The following is a 24,767-nucleotide window of genomic DNA, read 5'->3' on the forward strand; positions in this document are numbered from 1 at the left end:
TACTCTTAACTGATTCCCAGCTCCATAAACCACATTTTAAACTACCCTTTTATTTATGATTGAGTGGCTCAGGGTATTGATAGTGGGGTACAAAAGCTCCTGTGACTAAGTCGCTGGCCCAGTTCAATGAAAGTTGTTGCCTTCTGATGATTGGTTAGTTGGTAGTCTCAGTCCAGTTCCTAGGAGGTGCTAAGTCTGCTCTGCCTTCCACCCTGTGCTGTAATTTACACCTCAGCAAAGCATGTGTAAAACAATACCAAAGCCGAATTCTCCATTCGTTCACACCAGGGGTAGCACGTCACACTCACATTACACAAGTATAAATGGCTGCACAACCTACAAGGCAGTGGAAGGCAGATTTCTTAATCAGTCAGCACTATGGACACCCTTGTTTGTAATCTCAGCAACATAAGGACCGAATAAGCACAGAGAATGAACTCCCTCTAAGGGTGGTCCATCTGGGTCAGGGATGAGGCATGTGAGTGGGACACTGTGTGGAAGCTTTCACTGCTATTTTCCATGATGTCTCTAGTCTATGACTTCAGTGTGCAGCACTGTCATTCTGGCATCTGATGCCAGTGCTAAACTCACATTAGAGTTTGTCTCTCTCAAAATCAGTCGTACCGAAAGGCAGAGTTCCTGGTGTTGAGAGATTGTCCTATTTTTCCATATTTTAACCTATGGAGCTTTGATGAAACTTGCAAAAACCAAAACCTGTGTGGGAAAACAAAAGGTGGATTTTGTTGTTGAAAAACTGCTTTGTGGTGTCTAAAATTACCTGGATATTCAGTTAAGAATGAAGCAGTCTTTAGTTCGTCCTGTGATTATTGGTGCATGTGTTCTGTCCATTTATCCTTGCTTTGTATGTGAATGAGTCTGTATTTGGCTTTGTTTTGATTTCTAATTAAAATTCCTATTTGATTATTTGTTTCCTTAGGAGTTTGAAGTAATTGCCCAAATTAAGCTCTTGCAATCTTCCTGTAATAGCTATTGCATGACGCCAAACCAAAAATTCATCCGATGGTTCAGGAGACAGCGGCTGTTAACAGAGGAGGAGAGGTGAGACTATCAATGCACTCAAGGGAGCATGTTTTTCATGTCCAGCCTCCCATCTATGTGTATGACCTATGTCTGGCTTAGGTAGTCTCATAGTATTTAAATATACCGTAAATCAAGGATACAGCATGTATGTGTGCCGTTTAGCACACAGCTGGTGAAAACTTCATTAACACTTTGCAGGATTTAGTTTTGAGATTGGGAATTTGGTTTTCAACTTTAAAATGTTATAGCGTGTTGTGTCTGACCTGTATGTCTGTCAGTCTGTGTGTGTGCATACATATACACTCAATATTACCTAGAGGTGTGAACCTATGATACATACTTCACAGTAGTATAAAATTAATCGTAAAAGGACACCGATTTCAGTTTAAACATAGTGACAGTGTTCAGTCCCGTCCTGCACTGTATTTATAATCCCTTTTCTTAGATTGCTTTTATGATATAGTTCAGAGGTCGGCAACCTCTGGCACGCGGTGCTGGGCCAGTTTGTTTACCTGCTGTTTCGGCAGGTTCGGCTGAACGCAGCTCCCACTGGCTGCGGTTCGCTGTCCCAGGCCAATGGGGGCGGTGGGAAGTTGCGGCCAGCACATCCCTCGCCCGTGCCGCTTTCCGCCACCCCCATTGGCCTGAGACGGTGAACCACGGCCAGTGGGAGTCGCGATCGGCTGAACCTGCCGACATGGCAGGTAAACAAACTGGCCCGGCCCACCAGGTTGCTTACCCTGGCAAGCCACATGCCAGAGGTTGCCAACTCCTCGTATAGTTAATATGATCAAAAAACACATTTGAATTATTTTTAAACTATTGTTAAAAAAGCAAATATTCCTTTCCTCAAGGTAAAATGCGTTCAGGCTGATGTTTCTCTGTGCTGACTTGCGGTAATCTCTTGTTGAAACTGGAGTAACTGAATATCTCTCTTTAAATTATTGCTAGTTTGAGGCCATATTGCATGATGATAAAATGATATTTAACTCCCTCAAATAAACAAATCTTCCCTGTTGTAGTTATGGCCTCTCATGTGAGATAGAAGCAGCTGCTGACACTAACACCACATCACCGAAACCTCGGAAGAGTATGGTGAAGAGACTCAGCTTGTGAGTATGACAGGAAGGGATCATGGCATCTGGTGAATTAGTAGAAGTATGACCTGAATAAATCAAACAAGAAAAATGTATTCCACCAGATGAGGAACTTGGCAGGGAGTCTGATAACTTTAAAGGGACATTGTCAGCTAAAAGTTCATAATTACATCTGCAGCTGTTTATTGAATTATTGTTCCAGGTAATACTTATGATAACTACAGCTGAAAAAGATTAGAAACAAGTCATTCAGTGGTTACCAGTCTTTTTGGGGTATAGGAGAAGTAACAAATTTAGGGCCCACCTATAAACTCAGTGATGCTGATGTTGGTCAGGAATAACATCACCAAATACAATGGAATTACACTGGGGCAAAAGCAGAGTAAATGAGATCAGACTGAGGCCCAAAGTTGGTTTAATTGATTGTATGTGCAAAAATTTCCTGCAGAATTTTAACATGAAAATTAGAGTCACCTAATTTATTTATTTAAAAAATAAAAAAGTCTCCATGTGCTTCCCTCAACCCTGCCCCGTGTACCGACTCCGTAGCTCCCATTGGCCAGGAACCATGACCAATGCGAGCTGCGGGAGCAGTGCCTGCAGGCAGGGGCAGTGCACTGAATCACCTGGCCGCCCCTGAGCCTAGGAGCTGGACATGCCGGTCACTTCTGGGAGCTGCCTGAAGTAAGCTCCACCTGGAGCCTGCACCCCTCACCTCCTCCCACACCCCATCCCCCAGCCCTGAGCCCCCTCCTGCACCAAACTCCCTCCCAAAGCCTGCATCCCTTCTTACACCCCAACCCCTTACCTCAGCCCTGAGCTCCCTCCTGCACCCAAACTCCCTCCCAGAGCCCACACCCCCTCCTGCACCCTTGCCTCAGGCTCAGCCTGGAGCACCCACCCACATTCCGAACCCCTCAGTCCCAGCCCAAAGCCTGCACCCCAACTCTCTGCCCCAGCCCAGTGAAAGTGATCGAGGTTGAGGGAAAGTGAGCAACCAAGGGGGGCTCAGAGAAGGGGTGGGTCAGGGGCGAGGCCTCGGGAAGGGGTGGGACAGGGGGTTGGGCAAGGGTGTTTGGGTTTGTGCAATTAGACAGTTGGCAACCCTAAAATCATCCTGTAAGGTAGGTACGTACTATCAACCCAGTCAAACGTTCATTCTGGTTCAGACAGCTGATCAGGAAACGTTGCTTAGCAATTCAAGCTCAAGATTGTGGCGGGGGGGAGAAAGAGCATGGAGCCAAGAATTGACTGAAGAGACAAAGGAAACAATAAAGAGAGAGGATCTGAAGGAATGTAGGGAAAACAGGGAAATGGGAGCAGAAATCAAGGGGGCTCAGCAAAAATGTATAGAGCTTCAAAGGTCAGTGTGATATGAGAGAAGACAGGAGAATATTCATGGAGGGGTGACATGGTCAGGACAAGAGGAGAAGATCAATTTTACAGCCAACATCAGAATTAATATGAAGACTGAAACCTGGTTATTAACTCCTCTTTTCCTGCCTTGGTCTTTCACCCAGCTGTCTCAGAACAGTGGACAAACATAAATTCCATGCAAGCTCTGTGGCAATCTAGGATCCTCAGCAATAGACTCTTGATGGCTGAGTATGTCAGTTCTGGTCCTAATAAGATCAGGGTAGCTGTTTGGACAGGAAGGTGTTTGTGTTTGGTTTTGTCGCTTTAAGTTGGTTATGAAGAGGTGTGGGAGTTGGAAATCGAAGCTGCTGTGTCTGAACTGAGTTTTCTATCTAACACTTTCTCTCTGGCATTTTGCCTAAACTGTGTATGGTAAGTGTCACTGTTGAGTACTGGGTTTATCCTTCTATTTCCCACCATGTTTCAGTGTAGCTCTTGTATTATAAATTAGCATAGGATAGTTAGGCTGAGGTATTTGTGTTTGCTGTGTAATCTTTGTTTTAAAACTTGTGGTACCTGCAATCTGAATATATTTTGCAAATTAATACTATAATAGTGCTTGGCATAATTCTTCTCTAGATGTTACGTGGCATCATTCTGGGTTCTCTCCACTGATGAGATGCCTTGTCAGCACCCAACTCAATTTGCCTCACCCCTTCAACATGTTGTTATACCAAGTTAGATTCCCTCTCTAGACTCCTTAGACTGACTTAGACCCAAACCCAGAGGTTGAGTTTAACTGAATCTCCAAGAATATAAAATCATGTAATTTACACCTTTTCTGGCCTTCTCATTGTATGTATAAATTATATCCCTTGAGAGTCTTAGAAAGAAATTAATCTCTGGTGTAACCCTGTTGAAGTCACTAAAGTCACACAAGGGATGAATTTGGCATTTGTAGGCTTAGTTTGAGTCCTTTTTTCGGTTAGACTCCCATCCACTCACTTAATCTCGCTTCTGAATTTTGCCCCACCCCTCAAGTCTGAGTGCAAGAGATTCTAAGATGATGTAATTCACATGTCAGAGGGGTCAGAAAAGAAGCAAGAAAAGGAATTAACAGGAGAGTGTAGAAATGTGTAAGCTGAAGTAAGCCGCCCCTTACTTTAATTTACATTTTTCTGGCTCATTGGTGTGTAAGTTACACCAAATTAATCACTCATTGGTCAGTTGATTTAAATAATTGTAATGAAGTCTAACTTACACCACCTAGTACATTACCCCTGACTCTGGCTCTGAGGTTGGAGAGTGTTTGTGTGTGTGTGCAGGGCTGGCGCTAGCATTTAGGCAGCCTAGGCAATCGCCTAGGGCACCAGGATTATTGAGGGGGCGGCATTTTGCCGGAGGGGGCGGCAGGCGGCTCTGGTGGACCTGCCGCAGTCGTGTCTGTGGAGGGTCCGTTGGTCCGCGGCTCCGGTGGAGCTGCTGCAGTCGTGCCTGCGGACGGTTGGCTGCTCGCACGGCTCCAGTGAACCGCCCGCAGGCACCACTGCAGCAGCTCCACCGGATCCACAGACCAGCAGAAGCTCCACAGGAATGACTGTGGCAGCTCCACCAGAGCCGCAGGACCAGGGTGTGGGGGGGCGGCGAAATGGCCGTGCGCCTAGGGCGCGAGAAACCCTAGCGCCAGTCCTGTGTGTGTGTGTATATATATATATTATATATTATTGGGGTACTAATGTGTTGGTGTTTAAGGAGTTCTTATGTCAAATCTTACATATAATATGGATGGAGCCAGGACACCAGACCACTTGAGAAACAAAATAACACACCGGACATATGAATCAAGCATCATCTCTTTGCTCAGTCCAGGAACATGCTGTAGTTGTATTATTTACGTGGTATGTTTTGTGTTCTTTGCCAGACTGTTTCTGGGAGCAGATGTGATCACCAATAGCACACCCACCAAAGAGCAGCCCAAATCTACTCCAAGTGGGAGCTCTGGTGAAAGCATGGATTCTGTCAGTGTATCATCGTGTGAGTCGAACCACTTTGAGAGTGAAGAAGTCTGCATCACCCCCATAGACACTCCTGATGATCCTCAGAAAAAGGTACAGTGTAGACCCTTAGTTCAGAAGGCTTGCAGCATGAATACCCCTGATGAATAGTTGACCTTTCTAGTATAAGCAATAGCTGAAATTTCAGTTGCATTGCACACTCATGTCTACTCTTATAACTGACCAAGGCACTACTTTCAAGGAAATGGGAGTATCCTTAAAAATAGATGTGATGAAAGTAGAAAAGATCCAGGTCAGGCTTTTTATATGATTCCTTTTATGAGCAGCTTTTAGGTGTTGCCAGATCTATAGCATGTACACACGGGAACCATTTTTAATTTCTTGGGATCAGCTTTTCTTGTGGGGTCCAGAGGGATTTTTAGGTAGTCATGTGGCCATTTAACAGCACTAGATCTGTCTCTCGCAACACACCAGTTGTGGGAGTGACGGAGCTGTCTGTAATGGTACATTTATGCTGGGAGGTTATTGGCTTCCTGGCAGTGGGACCAACAGACTGAAGAGTGTGTGTGCAAATATCAGATTGCTTGCGATGTTCCTGAGGATGGGATAATGGCAGTGAGAGGAAGGGCCTAGAGGATTTCCAGTCTCCCTTTTTTAAAAAACCAGGGAGGCAAAGCCTTGTGGGGGCGAATGGAACCAGCAACAAGCATTTCCTCCTGGAACATCTCAGGTTGAATGAGCTCATCTGCACTTAGCCTTAGGATGGTTGGACTTTCTACTGAGGCCCTGGTTCTTCTACAGAGTTGCCTCTTCTGGAAGCAGCTGCCTCCACTGGTTCAGCATGGTGAAAGTGGCTATGGCCTCACTTCAGAAAAGGCAGGGTTTTTACAGTGCAATAGCTCACCCGCATTAACTACACTGCTGCAAAGCCCTGGTAGAGAGAAGGCTCCTGTGGTTTTTACCGCGAGGGAGCTAGGTGAGGTCAACACTATCCCCCTGCTTGTGGTTAACCTCATCTAGTTCACCATGCAGTAAAACTGCAGTGCTTTGTCTCCACTAGGATTTTACAGCAGGATAGCGAATGTGCATTTGTTATTCTGCTGTAAAACCACACCGGTTTTTGGCAGTGAAGACAAAGCCTAACACACTGTGCAGGGGAAGCTGGGGATGGGTGGAAGTGGGTAGCCGCACTAACACAAAAAGGTACGGGTAAATGATTCACAATAAGGTAGATTCTGCCCATGCTGCAGGCCCTGGGGAGACTCCACCAATATGGCAGGAGGAGAGAAGAAAATATCAAAATGAGAAGCCAGTCAGAGGGGAACTGGAGAAGGGAAAAACCAACACTGAGGCCTTGTCTACATACACACTTGCACCAGTTTAATTAAACTGCTTCAATCAAACTGGTGCAAGCCCCTCTGTGGACTCTCTTATTTCAGTGTAAGAGTCCTTTAAGTGATTGCACATGTGCATTCCACTCTTTGTGTCTGTGCCCCCAGTGCACGGCCCTCAGAAACTTCTCCCCTCAGCAGCACCCATTGGGTGGCTCAAGCTCCCCCTGCTGCCGCATGCCACTGCATGCAAGTGTAAAGGGCAGAGCTGCCCCTTTTCCTTCTTACGTCCCGCGATGGTGGTTGGAACTCTGTTCTATACCAGAACAGTTATCCTGTTATCCTCTTGGCCTTTGTAAACGTGTGTGTGTGTGTGTGTGTGTGTGTGTGTGTGTGTGTGTGTGTGTGTGTGTGTGTGTGTGTGTGTGTGTGTGTGTGTGTGTGTGTGTGTGTGTGTGTGTGTGTAGTTAGTCCTATTCTCACCCACCGCAATGCTTAGACGTGACAGCAGCTAGTCAGAGAGAGCGTTAAGTGCACCAGGCTGCTACCCTCAAATGAAAGGCTGAGATGCCAGTGAAGAAAAGGGTGTTTTGAGGATATTTGACTGGTTGTGTTTCACCTAATAAAAGAGCCCACTTCCCCTTGATTTCTGCTGATGTACCCTGCTGTTCGGGAGCTTCTTCCTAAACCAGTTTCGTTCTGCAGTCTGGCATCCCACAACTTCCTTTGGTTCGTTGTATCTGCTGACACCTGCTGGCCTGTTCCCCAAGAAGCAGCAGAAAACATAACGTGTATCTAGTAGTGGAGTCCAGCAGCACCCATACAGGACAGGGTTGGCGAGTGGGAAAGTTTTGAATGTGAATAGTAAATTGTCAGATTACTCCCTGCAGAGGTGAGAATGCCACTAAGAACTTTAGAAACCTGGCATGGATTTTGCAGTAACTGAATTCCTGATTGTGCCTCTCTTGCCCATTCCCCCACCCCAGAAGTGACAATTCCATGGTCATGTTTCTAATTGTATGTTGGTTTTTCTTAATTTTTTTTTCATTACTTAGCTCTCTGAATCCTCCTCCTCTTGTTCCTCCATCCATTCCATGGACACGTCTTCCTCAGGGGTGTCATCTTTAACCAACACTATCTCACCCCCTCCTTCCTTAACCTCCAATCCCAAGATCCACAAGCGCTCCATCTCCGTCACATCCATTACCTCAGCAGTATTGCCTCCTGTTTACAACCAGCAGAACGAAGACATGTGCATCATCCGGATCAGCATAGAAGACAACAATGGCAACATGTACAAGAGTATCATGGTCAGTGATGTGGAAAAGCTAAATGTTTTTCTTAGTACTGAGATGTTTTTGTTCAGGGTGACCAATTATATGCAAGGTCTCAGCCTTGGTGCAGATCAGAGCAGCTAAGATTTTAAATGCCAAGGGCCACATCATGCCCTTGATTCTTGCATTCCAGTATTCACAGTATGTTCCATCTTCTGAAATCACTCTGGGGTTTCGGTTGGCTCCAGTTCATTGTTTGTCCCAAATTGTTGTGTCATGCTAGTGGTAAATGTGCCCTGCATTCCACTTTTAGTGGTAGCTGCATTTTAGTAGTGGGCACTCCCACTGCTCCACATACCCATTCCTCCCCCCATGCACATCCCTTTTGAGTTTCAGTTCTTTTGAGTGAAAGATGTTATTTAAACAATACAGTGGAACCCTGCTATAACATGATAATTGGAGTCTAAAACATTTGATCGCAGTAAATGCGGGGTCGCATTATAGCGGGGTTCCACTGTACTTGTGTTCAGCTTCCAGTTTCAACTTACAACCATTAAGGAAGTTTTATCCAAGGCAGGAGGAGCAGAACAGTGAGAAAAAATAAAAAAGGGCAGCTGGAGTGGCAAAGCAAAAAGAAACAAACCAGGGCACAAACATTTGGTGCCACTTACTTGGCGGATTGCGGCTGCCTCCCCTGGCCATTCCAGTGAGCCTCTGGATGGGCAGCGGCTGCACTCTGGCTAGCGGGACTCCCTGCGCTGCAGACATGCCCTGGGCAGCAGAGTGCGCGCCCCAGTTAGTAGGAGGGAGGGAGCGGGAGGGAGAGAGAGAAGGGGGGCAACCAGGGCTTCCTTCAGCCTCCTCCATGCTGCCACACCCTACAGTGGCGCACTGAAAGTCATCAGTCAGCGGGAAGGGAAGGACGCGGGCTGCAGGCTGGCGTCGGCCCTGCTGGGTACAGAGGTGAGAACCCCAGGGGTGTGCCGGGGCTGCAGGGAGAGTTGCTCCTGCTGCAGCCGCCAGGGCATGGATCCCAAATGCCCTGCGCCCACCAGACTCGCACCGCGCCCACCACAGCCATCGGGGCCAGATTTGCCCCATGTTATAACCGAATTCGTGTTATCATGGGATGCCTTATAGACGGGTTCCACTGTACCTACACTTAGCTATATAGGGATCTCAAAGGACATATAATTGTAAGGTGGCGTTATAATACAATATCCTTCTATCATATCAAATCTATTTCTAATGCATCCATCATTATGATATTTGGATTTTAATCATAATCTTTTTGTCCCAAATTCAAAGTTTTATTTGTATTTATTAGAATTAGTAGAAAAATCAAAATAAGTTTTGTGAATATTTCAAACAGGGTTTAATTGTATGAGTTTTGGAAACTGATCTATTTTTAGTTTTTTAAAACCTTCCCCAGAGATTTTCAACAACTGTAATAAAAACACTTTTTTTCAGTATCAAAGACTAAAATTTTTAAAAATAAATATTTTTGATTTTGAAAAAAATCTCATCACATAATTGAGTGGATGAGTCAAAACTGGCACAGGAAAGGAAGCCCTGAAGCTAGAAAACCAAAATGGCAAACGGAACCCCCCTCTCTCCCCAAATCATAAATAATTAAACACAATAAAGGAAAATTGAGAATGCAAATTTTTAAAATGGAAAAATACTGAGAATATAAGAATATTTTTCTGAAAATTACATTTTGAAAAATGTCTAAATTTCATCCCAATTTTCTCCAAATGAAAAATGTTAACCAGTTCCAGTGTTAGTTTTGGGGATGGAAGATACAAATAACAACGTTTTATACCTGAGGTTCAAAACTCAAGGGAGGAATGTGGCAGGTTTGGCTGAGATTGCATGTGCCAACTTTCTGCCTGGAGGGAATTTTTTTTCTCAGTACCCCCTGAAACTAGTGATTGTACAATGGAAGGTCTGACAAGCTGTTGAACTGAGCAGTATTCCCTCTATAATGAAAACTACCAGCAAGTGTGCAGCAATGCTTCCATCCTATAGCTCCGTTTGGAATCCCTCTCATCCAGCTGTAGATGATCCTCTGTGAAACATTTCCATTTAAAGGGAAACTGTCAAGATATAAACCATGGACCAGATGCGCAGCCGTGCAGCTGCTGCTGGCAGAAAGTGATAGCAAAGCTAATGGATCTAAGCAAGGCTCTGATGGCACAGGACTGCTATAGTCACTTCTTTATCACTCCCTCATTCCAGCTTGCAGCGGAGTAGTCATGATTGGGACTCTGTTATGTCCAGGGGATCCCAGTTGATTGAATGATCTCCTATAGCTAGAGACATAGAAGAGGGCAGCCTTCATGATGGTCTCTTATATCAGGGACTCACAAGACTTAGAGGCTCTAGGATTAGTGGCAGCATATACAACAAAACATGTAACAGCGCTTTGTAAATGTCACTATTGATGATGCTGTCAGTAAAAACAACCAGGAGTACTTGTGGCACCTTAGAGGCTAACACTAAAACCCACTTCATCAGATGCATGGAGTGGAAAATACAGTGGAGTGGTATAAATACACAGTACATGAAAAGATGGGAGTTGCCTTACCAAATGGGGGATCCGTGCTAACAAGCCAATTCAATTAAGGTGGAAGTGGGCTATTCTCAACCAAGGGAGGGAAAATCATTTTTGTAATGGTAATGAGGCCAATGTAATCAGGGTGGCCCATTTCAAACAGTTGACAAGAAGGTGTAAGTATCAGTAGGGGGAAATTAGTTTTGTCAGCTGTTAGAAATGGGCCACTCTGATTACATTGGCCTCATTACCACTACAGACTAACCTGGCTACCACTCTGAAACCTGATGCTATCAGTGTTTCTCTGGGCTGGGCCATTTTCCTGTGTTGACTTCTTTACATACCTCACCTATACCTCATCCACAAGCCATGGAACAAACACTCCATGTATTTATTTATATATATATATATATTTGAATGGGTGAACCAAATAAATATTTTGCAGCTTGCAGGACACCTTTTTTAAAGGAATTGATCCCTCAGGTGCTGCAAAGAGCAGTGAACTATGGGCCTGAACCAAATCTCACTGAAGACTATGGGAATTTTTCTACTGATTTCAGTGTGTTTCAGATGAGGCCATAGGTTAGTTCAGAACAAGTGACACTTCCATGGCAGACTGCAAACTAGGTACAAGGCCAAAAAATCTTCACAAGGTTTCAAAGCAAGTATTTACCCCCACTAGATTCGAAATTAATTGCTGCCTATAAGCAACAGATGGAGAAATTATTTATGTGGAAATTTTAAGCCTAGTACAAATGACACCTCATCTCTCAACACATTTGCTCAAGGGAGCTGATTATGTTATTTACTGATCTCTCAGTTGGTGCAGTATCTATCTTCCTGCATGAAACAAATTATTTCAAAAAAGTCATAAGTAGCACATTTCAGTGCCCACCAATAGCTACTATCTAATTCCTAAGAGACAATAATTTCTTAGTGCTTTGGAAAACTCACCCCCAGACCCAGTGATGCACTCAAAGCAGACTTTTATACATCAATTACAATGTTTAGAAGAAGAAAAAACCCTCATTGCAAAATTCTTTTTCCAGTTGACTAGCCAAGACAAGACTCCAGCTGTCATTCAGAGAGCTATGTCAAAACACAACCTGGAGGCTGACCCAGTCGAGGATTATGAACTTGTTCAGGTCATTGCTGAGGACAAAGGTAAGAAAATAGCAATGCTTGCTGCTTAAAAAGCTCTTCAGATTTTGCAGGAAGAAAGTGAATATGAAGCAACTTCAGAAACACCGTGGATTTTTCTTCAGACAGCCAGTTTCGGTAGATCTGTGATTGATTCATTGATCACTACAGGCCTATCCTCCGCTTTGGACATGAGCAAGTGCAGAATGGGAGGACGTACAGTCCGAGATCCCAGCTTCAGAGTGTAAAGAGATGTGAAGTCAGGGTCACAGAGGAATGAACAAAGAGCTGGGAGTGTAGCGTGCAGATTCCATGCTGCCAAAAAGTCACAGGGAACACCTGGCCATTTCCCTGAGATCTCGGGACACACGATTTGCCTAGCTGCATACTCCTCCCAGCCTGCCCCTGCACTGACAGCATGGCAGATCCCCATTAGCTCGACTCCAACACCTATGTGTTTCCACCCTCTTCAATGGCATGTGCAAGCCACCGTGGGGAAGTTTGTCCTGCCTTGAACAGCAGTGGTTTCTGCAGCAATTTGCAGTGCAAGTTCTCTTGCACTACAGCACAGAGAGCAGCTGCTCCCTGGCTCCCTCTCACTCAGCCAGTCCTGATTCCTTTCTATCCACAGAGCATTACCCACAACGGGTTAGCGTGCAGGTATTTCCTCGCCCTGCATCCTCACCTTCTGGCTGTCTGACTTCACTATCCTTTGAGTCCCTACCATGGTACAGAGTGGAGTGAAGCTGAGCCAACCTGCCTCCCTATATAATACGGATCCATGAAGTAGTGAGCACGACAAATCAGATAGGCACGTGCAAAGCAACACCTCCGTGCAGACATAAGAGTTGCCACACTCAAACAGACTGTCTGGATGTCTGTCTGGTCTACTATCCTGGCTCTCACAATGGCCAGTATTGATGCTTTTAGCCTGCCTAAATTTTCCAGCAGTTTCAAAGGGGCACAATATACTTTACTTCCTGTTCTTAATTGCTGTGCATTATGGCTGCACACTGTTAAACAGATGTGCTTCATCCCAAACAAGGCTACACTTCAGTGATCACTGAAATGATTCCTCTACTGTATGCAGTTTGTGAATCTATTGGTAAAGCATATTAAGATCCTTTTCCATATAAGATCATTATTATGTATTATTATTAGAGTTAAAGATCAGATTGCTAAAGCATAGTTTAGAGTCAGTATAGGGCTGATGTAAAAATGTTTTTTATACCTTCGTGCTTAGACCCTGATTCAGCAAGGTATGTGCCTAAAGTTGAAGCCTGTAATTCCACTGGTGTCAACTTAATGCTTTCTATGAATCCTGTCCTGTTAATGTGCTGAATTAAAAGTAAGATGTTACTCCTGTAATCCCTGGAAGCCCATTCATGTGCAGAACAAACTGGATTCTCTTCTGCCTAATGAATCCTCTACAATCCTGTCATCTAAGCACTGGTTCCAAATCCTTACGCTGGGCGATGAATGTAAGAGGCAGAAAGAACCCAGCCAGGTTTGCCAGATGCCAGGTGAAGTTCTAGGTCTGGTAGTTAGAAAAGGCTTGTTTGGCCCTATAAATTGAGCTGATTTGAATGGCTACAGAAGGATAATGATTCATGATGTGAGTGCTGTGCTCTCACATTTCTAACCATGACCTCCCTGTCAGGAAATCACTGTATTAGCAAAGCTCTGCCTCATTCCCTAGGATCATTCAGTCGTGCTATGCAGACCCAAGGATGTATACCAGACATGAAAAAGCAGCTCTCTCTGAGTCTTTTCATTATTATCTGTTGGAGGCATTCCAGCCCGCCCCTTCCTCCCTGCACAGGGCAAACCTAATGGGACACTTCATGACTATGCAAAAGAGGGAATGATTTATTTAGGGTTGTGAAATTGCATTTAATCTCAGCTGCTGCAGAGATTCCTTGGGCTGCCACGCAGGGAAACTATTTATTGACAGTCTACTAGCCAGATTTATAAAGGGGTCTTGTTAATGAGTTAGGGTAACCCATCAGCTAGAAAAATTTCATTGCTATCACAGCCTAGGCACATATCTGGTAATCAACAACAGGGAGGATGTAGATAATGGAAGTGGTGCTGTTTTTCTGTATCACATAATGTATAAACATTTTCAGGCATCCAATCCAAAAAAATTAAATCGCAAAAAGGGCCATAACTCAAAGAAACATAGTCAGATTTTGACCAAAATTGGCAGATAGCTGCATTATCAATTGTATTTAGAAGCTATGTACTTAAAGTAGTATTGTTTTGGAAAATTTGGGAACTATTTAGCCCCATGTGATATACTTTATGCATTTTCACATACTTTTTTGCCATCGGTTAAAGCAAAAGTCTGTAGTCATACGACAGTATAAGATTGTTTGTACCATATCATTTATCAAAATACTTGTCATTCTTTGTAGCATGGATTAATTTGAGGGGGGGAAATTGCTATTTTACATTGTATGAATATTGGCTACTGTCCAATGACTCCTTCAGTGGCAACTGATGTTAACACAGTGCACACCATGATGAAATATTTTCAGGATATGTTCCACTCTCTGAGCCAAGACAGGACCTATGTCATGTATGATGAAGCAGTCTTCTGCAAAGCACTGTTGATTAAGTGAAGGAATCAAAACAGATTTGACAATGACGACCTTGAGATGGGAGGCGTGCATCATGGAGCAAATTTCATGGGTGATACAGCATCTATGGTGCGTCAGCCATGCTCTAAGAGGGAAGGCATATAACCATGGCATTAGAATCCATAAACTTATGAATGAGACAATTACTTGCTTGAAGTGGGTGGCACTTGGCAATTCCATGAACATTGATATTCTCCCAGAAGATGAGAAGAGACACATCTTGGAGAAAGCTCGAACACACATTGAAGCTTTTGAAGATGTGGAGCAGGCACACTGAGAAAACAGAATGGAAGCACAGAATGCTCTGGCAGACTTGATGAACAGCTCCCAAGCATTGCACGAGCTCATGGACACTTACTTTACCCAAGGGAAAAACTGTTCAGATACATTTCCATCTAGGGAAAACTAGGTAACACATTGCTCCCAACCACTGATGGATTACATAGCAGCAAAGAGAAGCAATAACAAGTCCGTGGAGCTTGAGACATTTGCAGAGATGATCCCCCTATGACATTGTGGTCATATGAATTATGCCAGATGGGTTGTATAAGTGTTAGCAGAAGCTAGATCTCTGGGAGAGGAGAAGCCGCATATATACTGTAGGAATCATCAGCATCTTTGCACAATAGATAAGGCTCTGACCAAGGATTACCTGACTGTATGTTTTAAGTATCAGAGGGGTAGCCGTGTTAGTCTGGATCTGTAGAAGCAGCAAAGAATCCTGTGGCACCTTATAGACTAACAGACGTTTTGGAGCATGAGCTTTCGTGGGTGAGTACCCACTTCGTCAGATGCATGTAGTGGAAATTTCCAGGGGCAGGTATATATATGCTAGCAAGCAAGCTAGAGATAACGAGGTCAGTTCAATCAAGGAGGATGAGGCCCTGTTCTAGCAGTTGAGGTCTGGCTCTGTTGATCTGTTTCCACCAAGCATTCTCAAAACTACAATACCCGCACGAGGAAATAAGGAAACAAATCAACAGAGCCAGATGTGTACCCAGAAGTCTCCTACTGCAAGACAAACCCAAGAAAGAAACCAACAGGACTCCACTGGCCATCACGTACCGCCCCCAGCTAAAACCCCTCCAACGCATCATCAAGGATCTACAACCCATCCTGGACAATGATCCCACACTTTCATAGGCCTTGGGTGGCAGGCCAGTCCTTGCCCACAGACAACCTGCCAACCTGAAACATATTCTCACCAGTAACTGCACACCGCACCATAATAACTCTAGCTCAGGAACCAATCCATGCAACAAACCTCGATGCCAACTCTGCCCACATATCTACACCAGCGACACCATCACAGGACCTAACCAGATCAGCCACACCATCACTGGTTCATTCACCTGCACATCCACCAATGTAATATACGCCATCATATGCCAGCAATGCCCCTCTGCTATGTACATCGGCCAAACTGGACCGTCTCTACGGAAAAGGATAAATGGACACAAATCAGACATTAGGAATGGCAATATACAAAAACCTGTAGGAGAGCATTTCAACCTCCCTGGCCACACTATAGCAGACCTTAAGGTGGCCATCCTGCAGCAAAAAAACTTCAGGACCAGACTTCAAAGAGAAACTGCTGAGCTTCAGTTCATCTGCAAATTTGACACCATCAGCTCAGGACTGAACAAAGACTGTGAATGGCTTGCCAACTACAGAACCAGTTTCTCCTCCCTTGGTTTTCACACCTCAACTGCTAGAACAGGGCCTCATCGTCCCTGATTGAACTGACCTCGTTCTCTCTAGCTTGCTTGCTAGCATATATATACCTGCCCCTGGAAATTTCCACTACATGCATCTGAGGAAGTGGGTATTCACCCACGAAAGCTCATGCTCCAAAACGTCTGTTAGTCTGTAAGGTGCCACAGGATTCTTTGCTGCTTTTGTATGTTTTAAGGCAGCTGTAATAGTTATGACAAAACAAAGGTGTGGAATGCAGCCTTTGATCTCCACCAAGAAGCTACTGCAGAACACATGGCTGCAGATGAAATTGCTGTCCAAGGTATTAAAAAATGACTGAAAGAATGACAAATCCTTTTAGCACTGAGCCTGGAACAAGCCCACACAACAGTCACTTGTGAACGTTGCAACATCTACTGTGGGCCCACCTGAAAGTGCAGTTTTGTGCACAATAAGAGAGACTGGCACATGATAAATGAAGCCGTTCGTAACCAGGAGGCTGCAAAGGGGTGAGGGAGACCTCTTTGTGCCCATAGAAAGGCATAATCTCAAATCATTTGGTAGTCTCAACAAAACAATCAAACAAAAGAAGCAGTCAGCACAAGCAATAAGTATTGATAGTCAGATATTCAGCAAGCTGACAATTTTTTTGACCAGTCCAGAGATGTTGCTATCCAGGGTTTGATGACACGTGAGCTGGCACCAGTCCCACTTTCCCTCTTCAACTCGGGTGGATCTCTAAGAAATGCCCAAAAGAGGAACACACTGTCTTGGCTGGAGAAAAATCTGTCAATGGTTGAGCTACCAGCATCTAATAAGCCAACGTCAGCTATTCTTGAACTTGAGATGCTTCTGCAGATGGTGTGCAATGATACTGCCAAGTGCAAAACTACTTGAGAGCTGTCTGATCAGCTGCTGCACTCTACTGTCAGACTGCAATGTCCAATCAAATCTGGTGAGAGAGCCCGCAGGGGGAATGTCCAAATGCAAGATGTTTGGAGCCCCTAGTCTGTTCACACCATTACCAAAGCAACACTTGCAGATGATATCAAATTCAAAGAATAAATCTAACATTGCAAACTTTCTCCTCAGTGACTGGATTGTGAAGTGTGGACAGAGATTGTCACCTGGTCGTTACATATAACGACGTGTCATTTATAAACTTGCACCCAGTACCTACAGCATGAGCAGTTTTCAGGGCAAAGAGCAGATATGCTCAAGATGATATGACAGTCTAGAAAGGTTAGTTAACAAAGAACCGAGCAGTAGCTGAATCAAGTAGGCCTTGCTCAGGATCACTAGCAAGATTTGAAGGTAGGTACCTGCAGTCCAACCCAACTACAGCTTTTTCAATCAGCAGCCTCTGGCTAACAGGTATCTTTATTGTACTGTAGTACAATCTGCAAGCATCTCTAGCTAATGCGTGCTACAAGTTTTTGCTAAGAACCAAAAGAAGTGAGAAACTGTCACTACCTTCAGGCAGCACCTGAAATGTGTAAATTATAATTCATAGACAGGAAATCATGCAACAGTTCAGTGTCTTTAGGTGGCCCCTGTCAACAGATGGGTGATGGATAGCATGGGACATCTTGTTCCTCAAATGATGGTTCTGCCACCTGCTCCAGAAACCATCTTTGCCTTTGTGCAGCATAGCTGGGAAAGTATCTGTGCAACAAAGAGATGCAAATACCACTGTGAAGATTTGGTGTGCTGCAATGCACTCAGTTGTGACATTGACGAGTGCAGCAGAAGAGCACTGAATACATCAGACATTTTCTGAGGGAGAGTGGAAATGGTTCAGCTATCTGCAAATTACTGAGACTGTTTTTGAGAATAAATATAGCTCTGGGGAGTGTTGTATTAGACATTCAGTAGGTCATAGTTATATGTAGGAGTTATATAAGAGTATACGGTTCTACATGGTTATTTACACAATATATTCACATAAGATATTCTATAGTCCTACTACTACGAATCATTACTGTTGTAGAGTAGTTTACATGTATTATCACTGCATTCAGTGATAGTAAAATGATGATTACAGTTGTACCATGTGTGCTTTAGATAATATAAAAATATGTTTTGTAATTAAGGGGTGGGGGGCTTAGTATCTACATAGATTCATAAAAATAGCAGACAAAAGGAATCTTTGCTCACATCAGTCCATTCTGTAAATGATGACAGACGTTTTGAGGTATTACATGGCACAAACAAGCTCTTGCTATCATGTGACTACAGGCTTTCACTCTAACTGAAGGCAAAAAAGTACAGGAAATTGCACACATATCATCAGGGGCTAAATATGTCCCAAACTTCCCAAAGCAATATTATTTTGACGGCATTGGTGCATTATCAATTTATTTAGAAGCTTTCTGCCAATTTTGGTCAAAATTAAAGTCTGCGTTATGGCCCTTTTTGTGATTTTTCATGACTTTTTTTCCAATTGGATGCTGATAACATTTACACATTATGGCGTATAGGAAAACAGCTCCACTTACAACATCTACATCCACGCTGGTGTGATGACCACCACATATGTGCCTAACGGGGTAGCAATGACATGGTTACCTCTTAGTGCCCAAAACAGATGCAGGCTGGTAGACTCTGAAGAAAAGTCCCTCATGTAGTCAGCCTGGAATGCTTTCTTTCCTATTTGTATATTATTTTTACAGTGACTCCTCACTGGTTCTCTTTTCTGTTAGGTCTCCCTACCGTGAAATGCATTAGTGGTGGTGGTATGTGTTGAGAATGGCAGCAGCTGGAGGTGATGCAGTGCTCACCCTGAGAAATACAGTTTCAATAGTCAGACAGAACTGCAGTGGGAGAGCCAGTCCCAGAACCTGCAAACCACTTATGCACGTGATGCATTACTCATCTAATGTTTGCAGGATTAGGGGTTAAGAGTGTCTAGGGTTTTATTTTATTTTTTTGCGGGGGGTGAGGGCAGGGAGTCTATCAAAATCACTGAACACGTCTGCAGCAGGGAGGGGGTTGTAATAGCTGCACATAAAAGGTAAAGCCAAATTCTATTAATAAAAACACCAAAGACATGCCCACACCCAAAGCTTACCAAACCACACACATCAAAATGCACTAAAAGCACATTAAGATTGCAAGGACAAGCACTTGACAGTTAGGAAATGTCAGACTTACAGTTTCCTATGCTGCAACCCAAATTCAGACTCCTTGCTTATCTGCATTATGCTAGTCTTTAATTACATGATCACGTCCTATTCCTCCCTTCACTGGAGTCTGAATTATAGTTGCATGGGCAACTAGTAAATGCCAGTTTTACAGCTTTCAAGGGCTTGACTTCGCAACCTAAATAACGTTCTTTAATTTAGTTTTTTGTCATCATAACATGTCCCTGTTTACAAGGGGAAAGTCTGAGAAGACAAAAGGCACTGCTGCTAAATCAGAGTCGCAGATGCTGACATGAGATTTCTTTTCAGGCTGGTAACTGTAGTATCAATACTATAGCACATCACCACTGACTTTGTTTCCTCTCTTTGCAGAGTTAGTCATCCCTGACAGTGCTAATGTATTTTATGCCATGAACAGCCAGGTGAACTTTGACTTCATCCTACGGAAAAAATCCTCCCTTGATGGGCAAGTGAAGATGCGGAGCCGATCTAGTTTGACACTTCCCAGAACTGCCAAAAGGGGGTGCTGGACTAACAGACACAGCAAAATCACACTTTGAAGAGAATGAGCTAACACAAAGGAGATGTGGTTTAGAAAAAAGAAAACTTTGATACCATCCAGTATTACAAAGTCATGGAAGATGAAGGTGTCAGTGTTTGACTTTGGAAAGATTTGAGACTGGAATACAAAGTGTGCATTCACTATAGATACATAGAGATGAACATCGAGAGAGAGAGAGAGACTTATGGGACAGTCACTATGGAAATATATTTTGCACATTGGCCTAGGAAGGTGAGGTCACATATACAGGGAAAAATGGAATTGCCAACCAATCTTGTCTTAAGAATTCCACATAAGCTAAATCTCCTCCTTGGAAAACAGATTCTCCTTTGTGCCAGTATTACCTAGAACAAGAACTTTAAATTTATTTTTATACATTGGAGAAGAAAACTGTTGCAATTAAATTCCACCTGAATCAAGCAGGAGGATCTGAGCAGCCGTCAGCTGAATGATAACACTGATTTCCAAAGGGTGTGGATGAGTTGATGGCTGCTAGTTCCTCCCCCTGTCTGACAAGTGTTGCCTCCAGGAGGCTTTCACATCTGTGAAGAAGAAAGGAGCGTTGAGCCCCTCCTAAAACACTAGTCTAGAGACACAAGGAAGAATGCAGTTGTGTGCATGTAGGTTGGTTTCACGGAACTGACAAACATTTTTTGCAGTTGTTCAAAGCCAGAAAATACATTTTGAGGGTTTTCCAAAGAACATTAAGAAAATGGGCCAGGGTTGCTTTTGGATGAATGTCATGTTTTGTTAATGAGCAAGGCAAGGAAACTCAACCAACGTTACTTCTCTGGACCTTGTTCACATCTTAATGCCACTATAGTGTGTTCTTCCTTAGGCTTACCTAATCTGTTTAACAGGAATCAAGGCCTTTTGCATGTACAGTTGCAAGTTCTCCAAATTCACTGATGTACCTCGTTGTAATGTGCAATCCCTCTTCAGGTGCAGAACTCTACATTAATCCACATTGATTCAGTAAGAGGCAACTATATTATTTTGTGCTTTAAAAGTGGCATAAAACAGACATGTTTATTATTCAGTGCCCAAAATTACTACAGATCTTATAAACTTGTAGCATTATTATACATAATCTTCAACCACCACCTTCTCTTATATGCTTCTATTAACTGAATAGTTTCCTGACATGGTACATCCTTCCAGATGGAATAAAGAATTTAACCTTCTGTAAAGGCTCCCATAGCTGCTATTCTCTGTGAAACTTTAAATGACGCATTTGTTAACTCGAAGATACAAGTCTCCCTTCAGAACACATGCATAATTAAAAGGTCACATAAAAGATTTTAATTCAAAGCCATAAATGACACATTGGATTGTAAGCAACACTCACAGAACAGATTGTCTTTTCAGAATACTAGAGCTGGTTAAAATAAACTCAGATCTTGAATTTTATACAAGTCTGGAGCATGTTTTACCAGTTCTGTAGCACTGATTGTCAAAGCTGGGCCTAGAGTCCATTACCAAATACCCATGATGTACCAATAAATGTCTTAAATGGTGTTGGGTCTTTACTATGTAAAGAATTATTCCCATTTAAAAGGCAGCTCATTCTCTATAGTTTGAGTATCTTAAATCCAAGTTGTATTTTTATTTTGGGAATGAATAGATCCAGTTTTGAACTGAGCCTTAGATGTGTCTAATATTGGGTCAAGTTTACAACAGAACTAAAGTTCAGTTTCCTTTGTAGTTCAGTAAAGTCCAGTCCCCATGGCAGACTTAAGTATTATCTAGATCATCCCTGAGAGGTGCTTGTCTAACCTGCTCTTAAAAATCTCCAGTGATGGAGATTCCACGGCCTCCCTAGGCAATTTATTCCAGTGCTTAACTACCATAACAGTTAGGAATTTTTTCCTACTGTCCAATTTAAACTCCCCTTGATGCAATTTAAGCCCATTGCTTCTTGTCCTGTCCTCAGAGGTTAACAAGAACAATTTTTCTCCCTCCTCCTTGTAACAATTTTTTATGTACTTGAAAATCGTTGTCACGTCCCTTCTCAGTCTTCACTTCTCCAGACTAAACAAATCCAGTTTTTCAATCTTTCCTCATAAGTCATGTTTCTACATTTTTGCTGCTTTCCTCTGGACTTTCTCTAACTTGTCCATATCTTTCCTGAAATCTGGCACCCAGAACTGGATACAATACTCCAGTTGAGGCCTAATCAGCATGGAGTAGAATGGAAGAATTACTTCTCGTGTCTTGCTTACAACACTCCTGCTAATACATCCCAGAATGATGTTTGCTTTTTTTGCAACAGTGTTACACTGTTGACTCATATTTAACTTTTAGTCCACTATGACCCTCAGATCCCTTTCCGCAATACTCCTTCCTAGGCACTCATTTCCGTTTTCTATGTGTGCAATTGATTGTTCCTTTCTAAGTGGAGTACTTTGCATTTGTCCTTATTGAATTTCATCCTATTTACCTCAGACCATTTCTCCAGTTTGTCCAGATCATTTTGAATTTAATCCTATCCTCCAAAGCACTTTGTATCGTTCACAAACTTTGTAAGTGTACTCTCTATGCCATTATCTAAATCATTGATGAAGAGAACTGGACCTAGGACCAAACCCTGCAGGACCCCACTTGATATCCCTTCCAGCTTGTGAACTACTCTCTGGGAATGGTTTTCCAACCAGTTATGCACCCACCTTACAGTAGCTCCATCGTGGTTGTATTGCCCTAGTTTATGAGAAGGTCATGTAGAACAGTATTACAAGCCTTACAGAAATCAAGATATATACATCTACCATTTCCCCCTCCACAAGATTTGTTAACCTGTCAAAGAAAGCTATTAGGTTGATTTGAACGCAATGTGTTCTTGACAAATCCATGCTGTTACTTATCACCTTATTATATTCTAGATGTTTGCAAACAGATTGCTTAATTATTTGCTCCATTATCTTTCTAGGTAATGAAGTTAAACTAACTGGTCTGTAACTCCCCCTTTTTATAGGCTGGCACTATAATTGACCTTTTCCACTTCTCTGGAATCTCACCCATCTTCCATGACTTTTTGAAGATAATTACTAATGGCTCAGATATCTCTTCAGTCAGCTTCTTGAGTATTCTAGTATTTCATCAAGCCCTGCTGACTTGAAGACATCTAACTTATCTAAGTAATTTTTAACTTGTTCTCTCCCTATTTTAGCCTCTGATCCTACCTCATTTTCACTTGCATTCACTATGCTAGATGTCCAATCGCCAGGGCCGGTGCAAGGAAGTTTTGCGCCCTAGGCGAAACTTCCACCTTGCGCCCCCTCAACCCTGCAGCAGCTCCCCTTTGTCCTGAGGCGCCCCCCCACTCGTGGCAGCTCCCCACCCCCTCGGCAGCTCCCCACCCCCAGGCCCAGGGAGCCCTGCGGTACCTCCCCACCCTAGCTCACCTCTGCTCCGCGTCCTCTCCGAGCACGCTCTCCTGCTCTAATTCTCCTCCCAGGCTTGCGGTGCCAAACAGCTGATTGGCGCCGCAAGCCTGGGAGGCAGGAGAAGCGAAGCAGTGACTGCACGGTGGAACCCCTGGGCTGCTGGCAGTGGTGCACCGACCCAGGGGAACCCCTGGGCTGCTGGCTGCCAGCGGCAGCGCGCTGACCTCAGGGAACCCCTGGGCTGCCGGCAGCGGCGCGCTGACCCTGGGGAACGCAGCTCAGACTCCCTCTCCCTCCCAGGGCAGCGGCCGCTCAAACACTTAAAAAAAAAATAGAGGGCGCCGCTTTTTGGTGCCCCCAAATCCTGGTGCCCTAGGCAACTGCCTAGTCCACCTAAATGGTAGCACCAGCCCTGCCAATCGCTACTAACCTTTTTGGTGAAAATTGGAACCAAAAAGTCAGTTAGCACTTCTGCCTCACCCCCCCCCCATCATTGACTAATGGGCCTACCCTGTCCCTGCCCTTACTCTTGCTTCTAATGTATTTGGAGAATGTTTTTCTCAGTCCTTTGAGTAAGATGAGGGAAGGTTATATATAAAGATGCATGAAGCAGCATATGGACTCCAGGCAGGACCCCGTTTCTTACATGAGAGAGAGATGTGGTGCTTTGTAAAGCTCCAGTCCTCTTTTCTTCTGTTCCCATAACAGTCCGCACCAGCTCCTGCCCCTTTTTTACCTCTGAAGTTTTCTGGAGTGGGTTGTGTTGAACTGTGACCATTTCAAAATTCAGATCAAGTTTAGTCTGACTATGAAAAACAAAACTACAAAACACTACTGCACCCACACACAAGCAGAGAAAGAGTTTTCTTTGGCTGTGATGCTGCAACCAGCTTAGCACAGGTGAACCTCTGTGCCTACACAAAGCTCATTACAAATGATCAGAGCCATAATCTGTAAGCTGTTTGGGGCAAGGGCTATCTTGGTATCTGTTATGTATGGAACTGAGCATGTTCTTAAGTGCATTAAATTTGCACTTCCTTTCCAAAAAGCCTTTACCTCTGGTTAAGCCAAAGCATGAACAACTGCCTTGAGAAAGGAATTCATTTGAAAGTAATGAGCAACTGCAAAAGGGAAGGAGGAGAAAAGTATTTATAATAGAGGTGGGAATGCAGCATCATATCAGGATGCGCCTGCTCCCAGTCTGCTCATAAGTAAGTTTGGAAAGTAGTAGTTTACTGGGAAAAATCTGTTTCATTTTGCAGGGGAAAAAGGTGGGGCCACACTGACGCATCTAGCTAATAAAATAAGACTCATGAAATTATGCAAAACTTGTTCTTTCCTTTTTCTGAAACTGGCATTTACAGGCCCTGCATCATTCACAGCGTAGTAATGAAATGAAATGAAAACATTTTTGATTGTTCAGTAAAAGTTTTGTTTCTAGTAAAACACTATGACCGTACTTTACCTACTCAAGCACACAGGCGGCGAGCTATATATTTATTCCCAGGTGGGGCCCGGGTCCAGCTCCACC

The 24,767-nt window shown here is 43.7% G+C and overlaps 1 protein-coding gene across 6 annotated transcripts in view; it reads left to right on the plus strand.

Moving 5' to 3' along the window:
• The window catches only part of RGL1 (ral guanine nucleotide dissociation stimulator like 1), a 410,246-nt gene that overhangs the window by 147,246 nt on the left and 238,233 nt on the right, over positions 1-24,767 (plus strand). For 5 of the 6 annotated variants that reach the window (XR_007775373.1, XR_007775376.1, XR_007775374.1 and 2 more), the window contains 6 exons: positions 938-1,059; positions 2,064-2,153; positions 5,416-5,602; positions 7,896-8,150; positions 11,721-11,835; positions 19,664-21,557. Coding sequence is in view for 1 of the 6 variants with exons in the window: in XM_050961415.1 (XP_050817372.1) it covers positions 938-1,059; positions 2,064-2,153; positions 5,416-5,602; positions 7,896-8,150; positions 11,721-11,835; positions 19,664-19,851 (957 nt within the window). In the remaining 5 variants the exon portion in view is untranslated. Of the gene's footprint in view, positions 1-937; positions 1,060-2,063; positions 2,154-5,415; positions 5,603-7,895; positions 8,151-11,720; positions 11,836-19,663; positions 21,563-24,767 lie in introns of those variants that run through there. The other variant, XM_050961415.1, reaches the window with a different exon arrangement.

The sequence above is a fragment of the Gopherus flavomarginatus genome, chromosome 7, assembly GCF_025201925.1.
Source record: "Gopherus flavomarginatus isolate rGopFla2 chromosome 7, rGopFla2.mat.asm, whole genome shotgun sequence".
NCBI lineage: Eukaryota > Metazoa > Chordata > Testudines > Testudinidae > Gopherus > Gopherus flavomarginatus.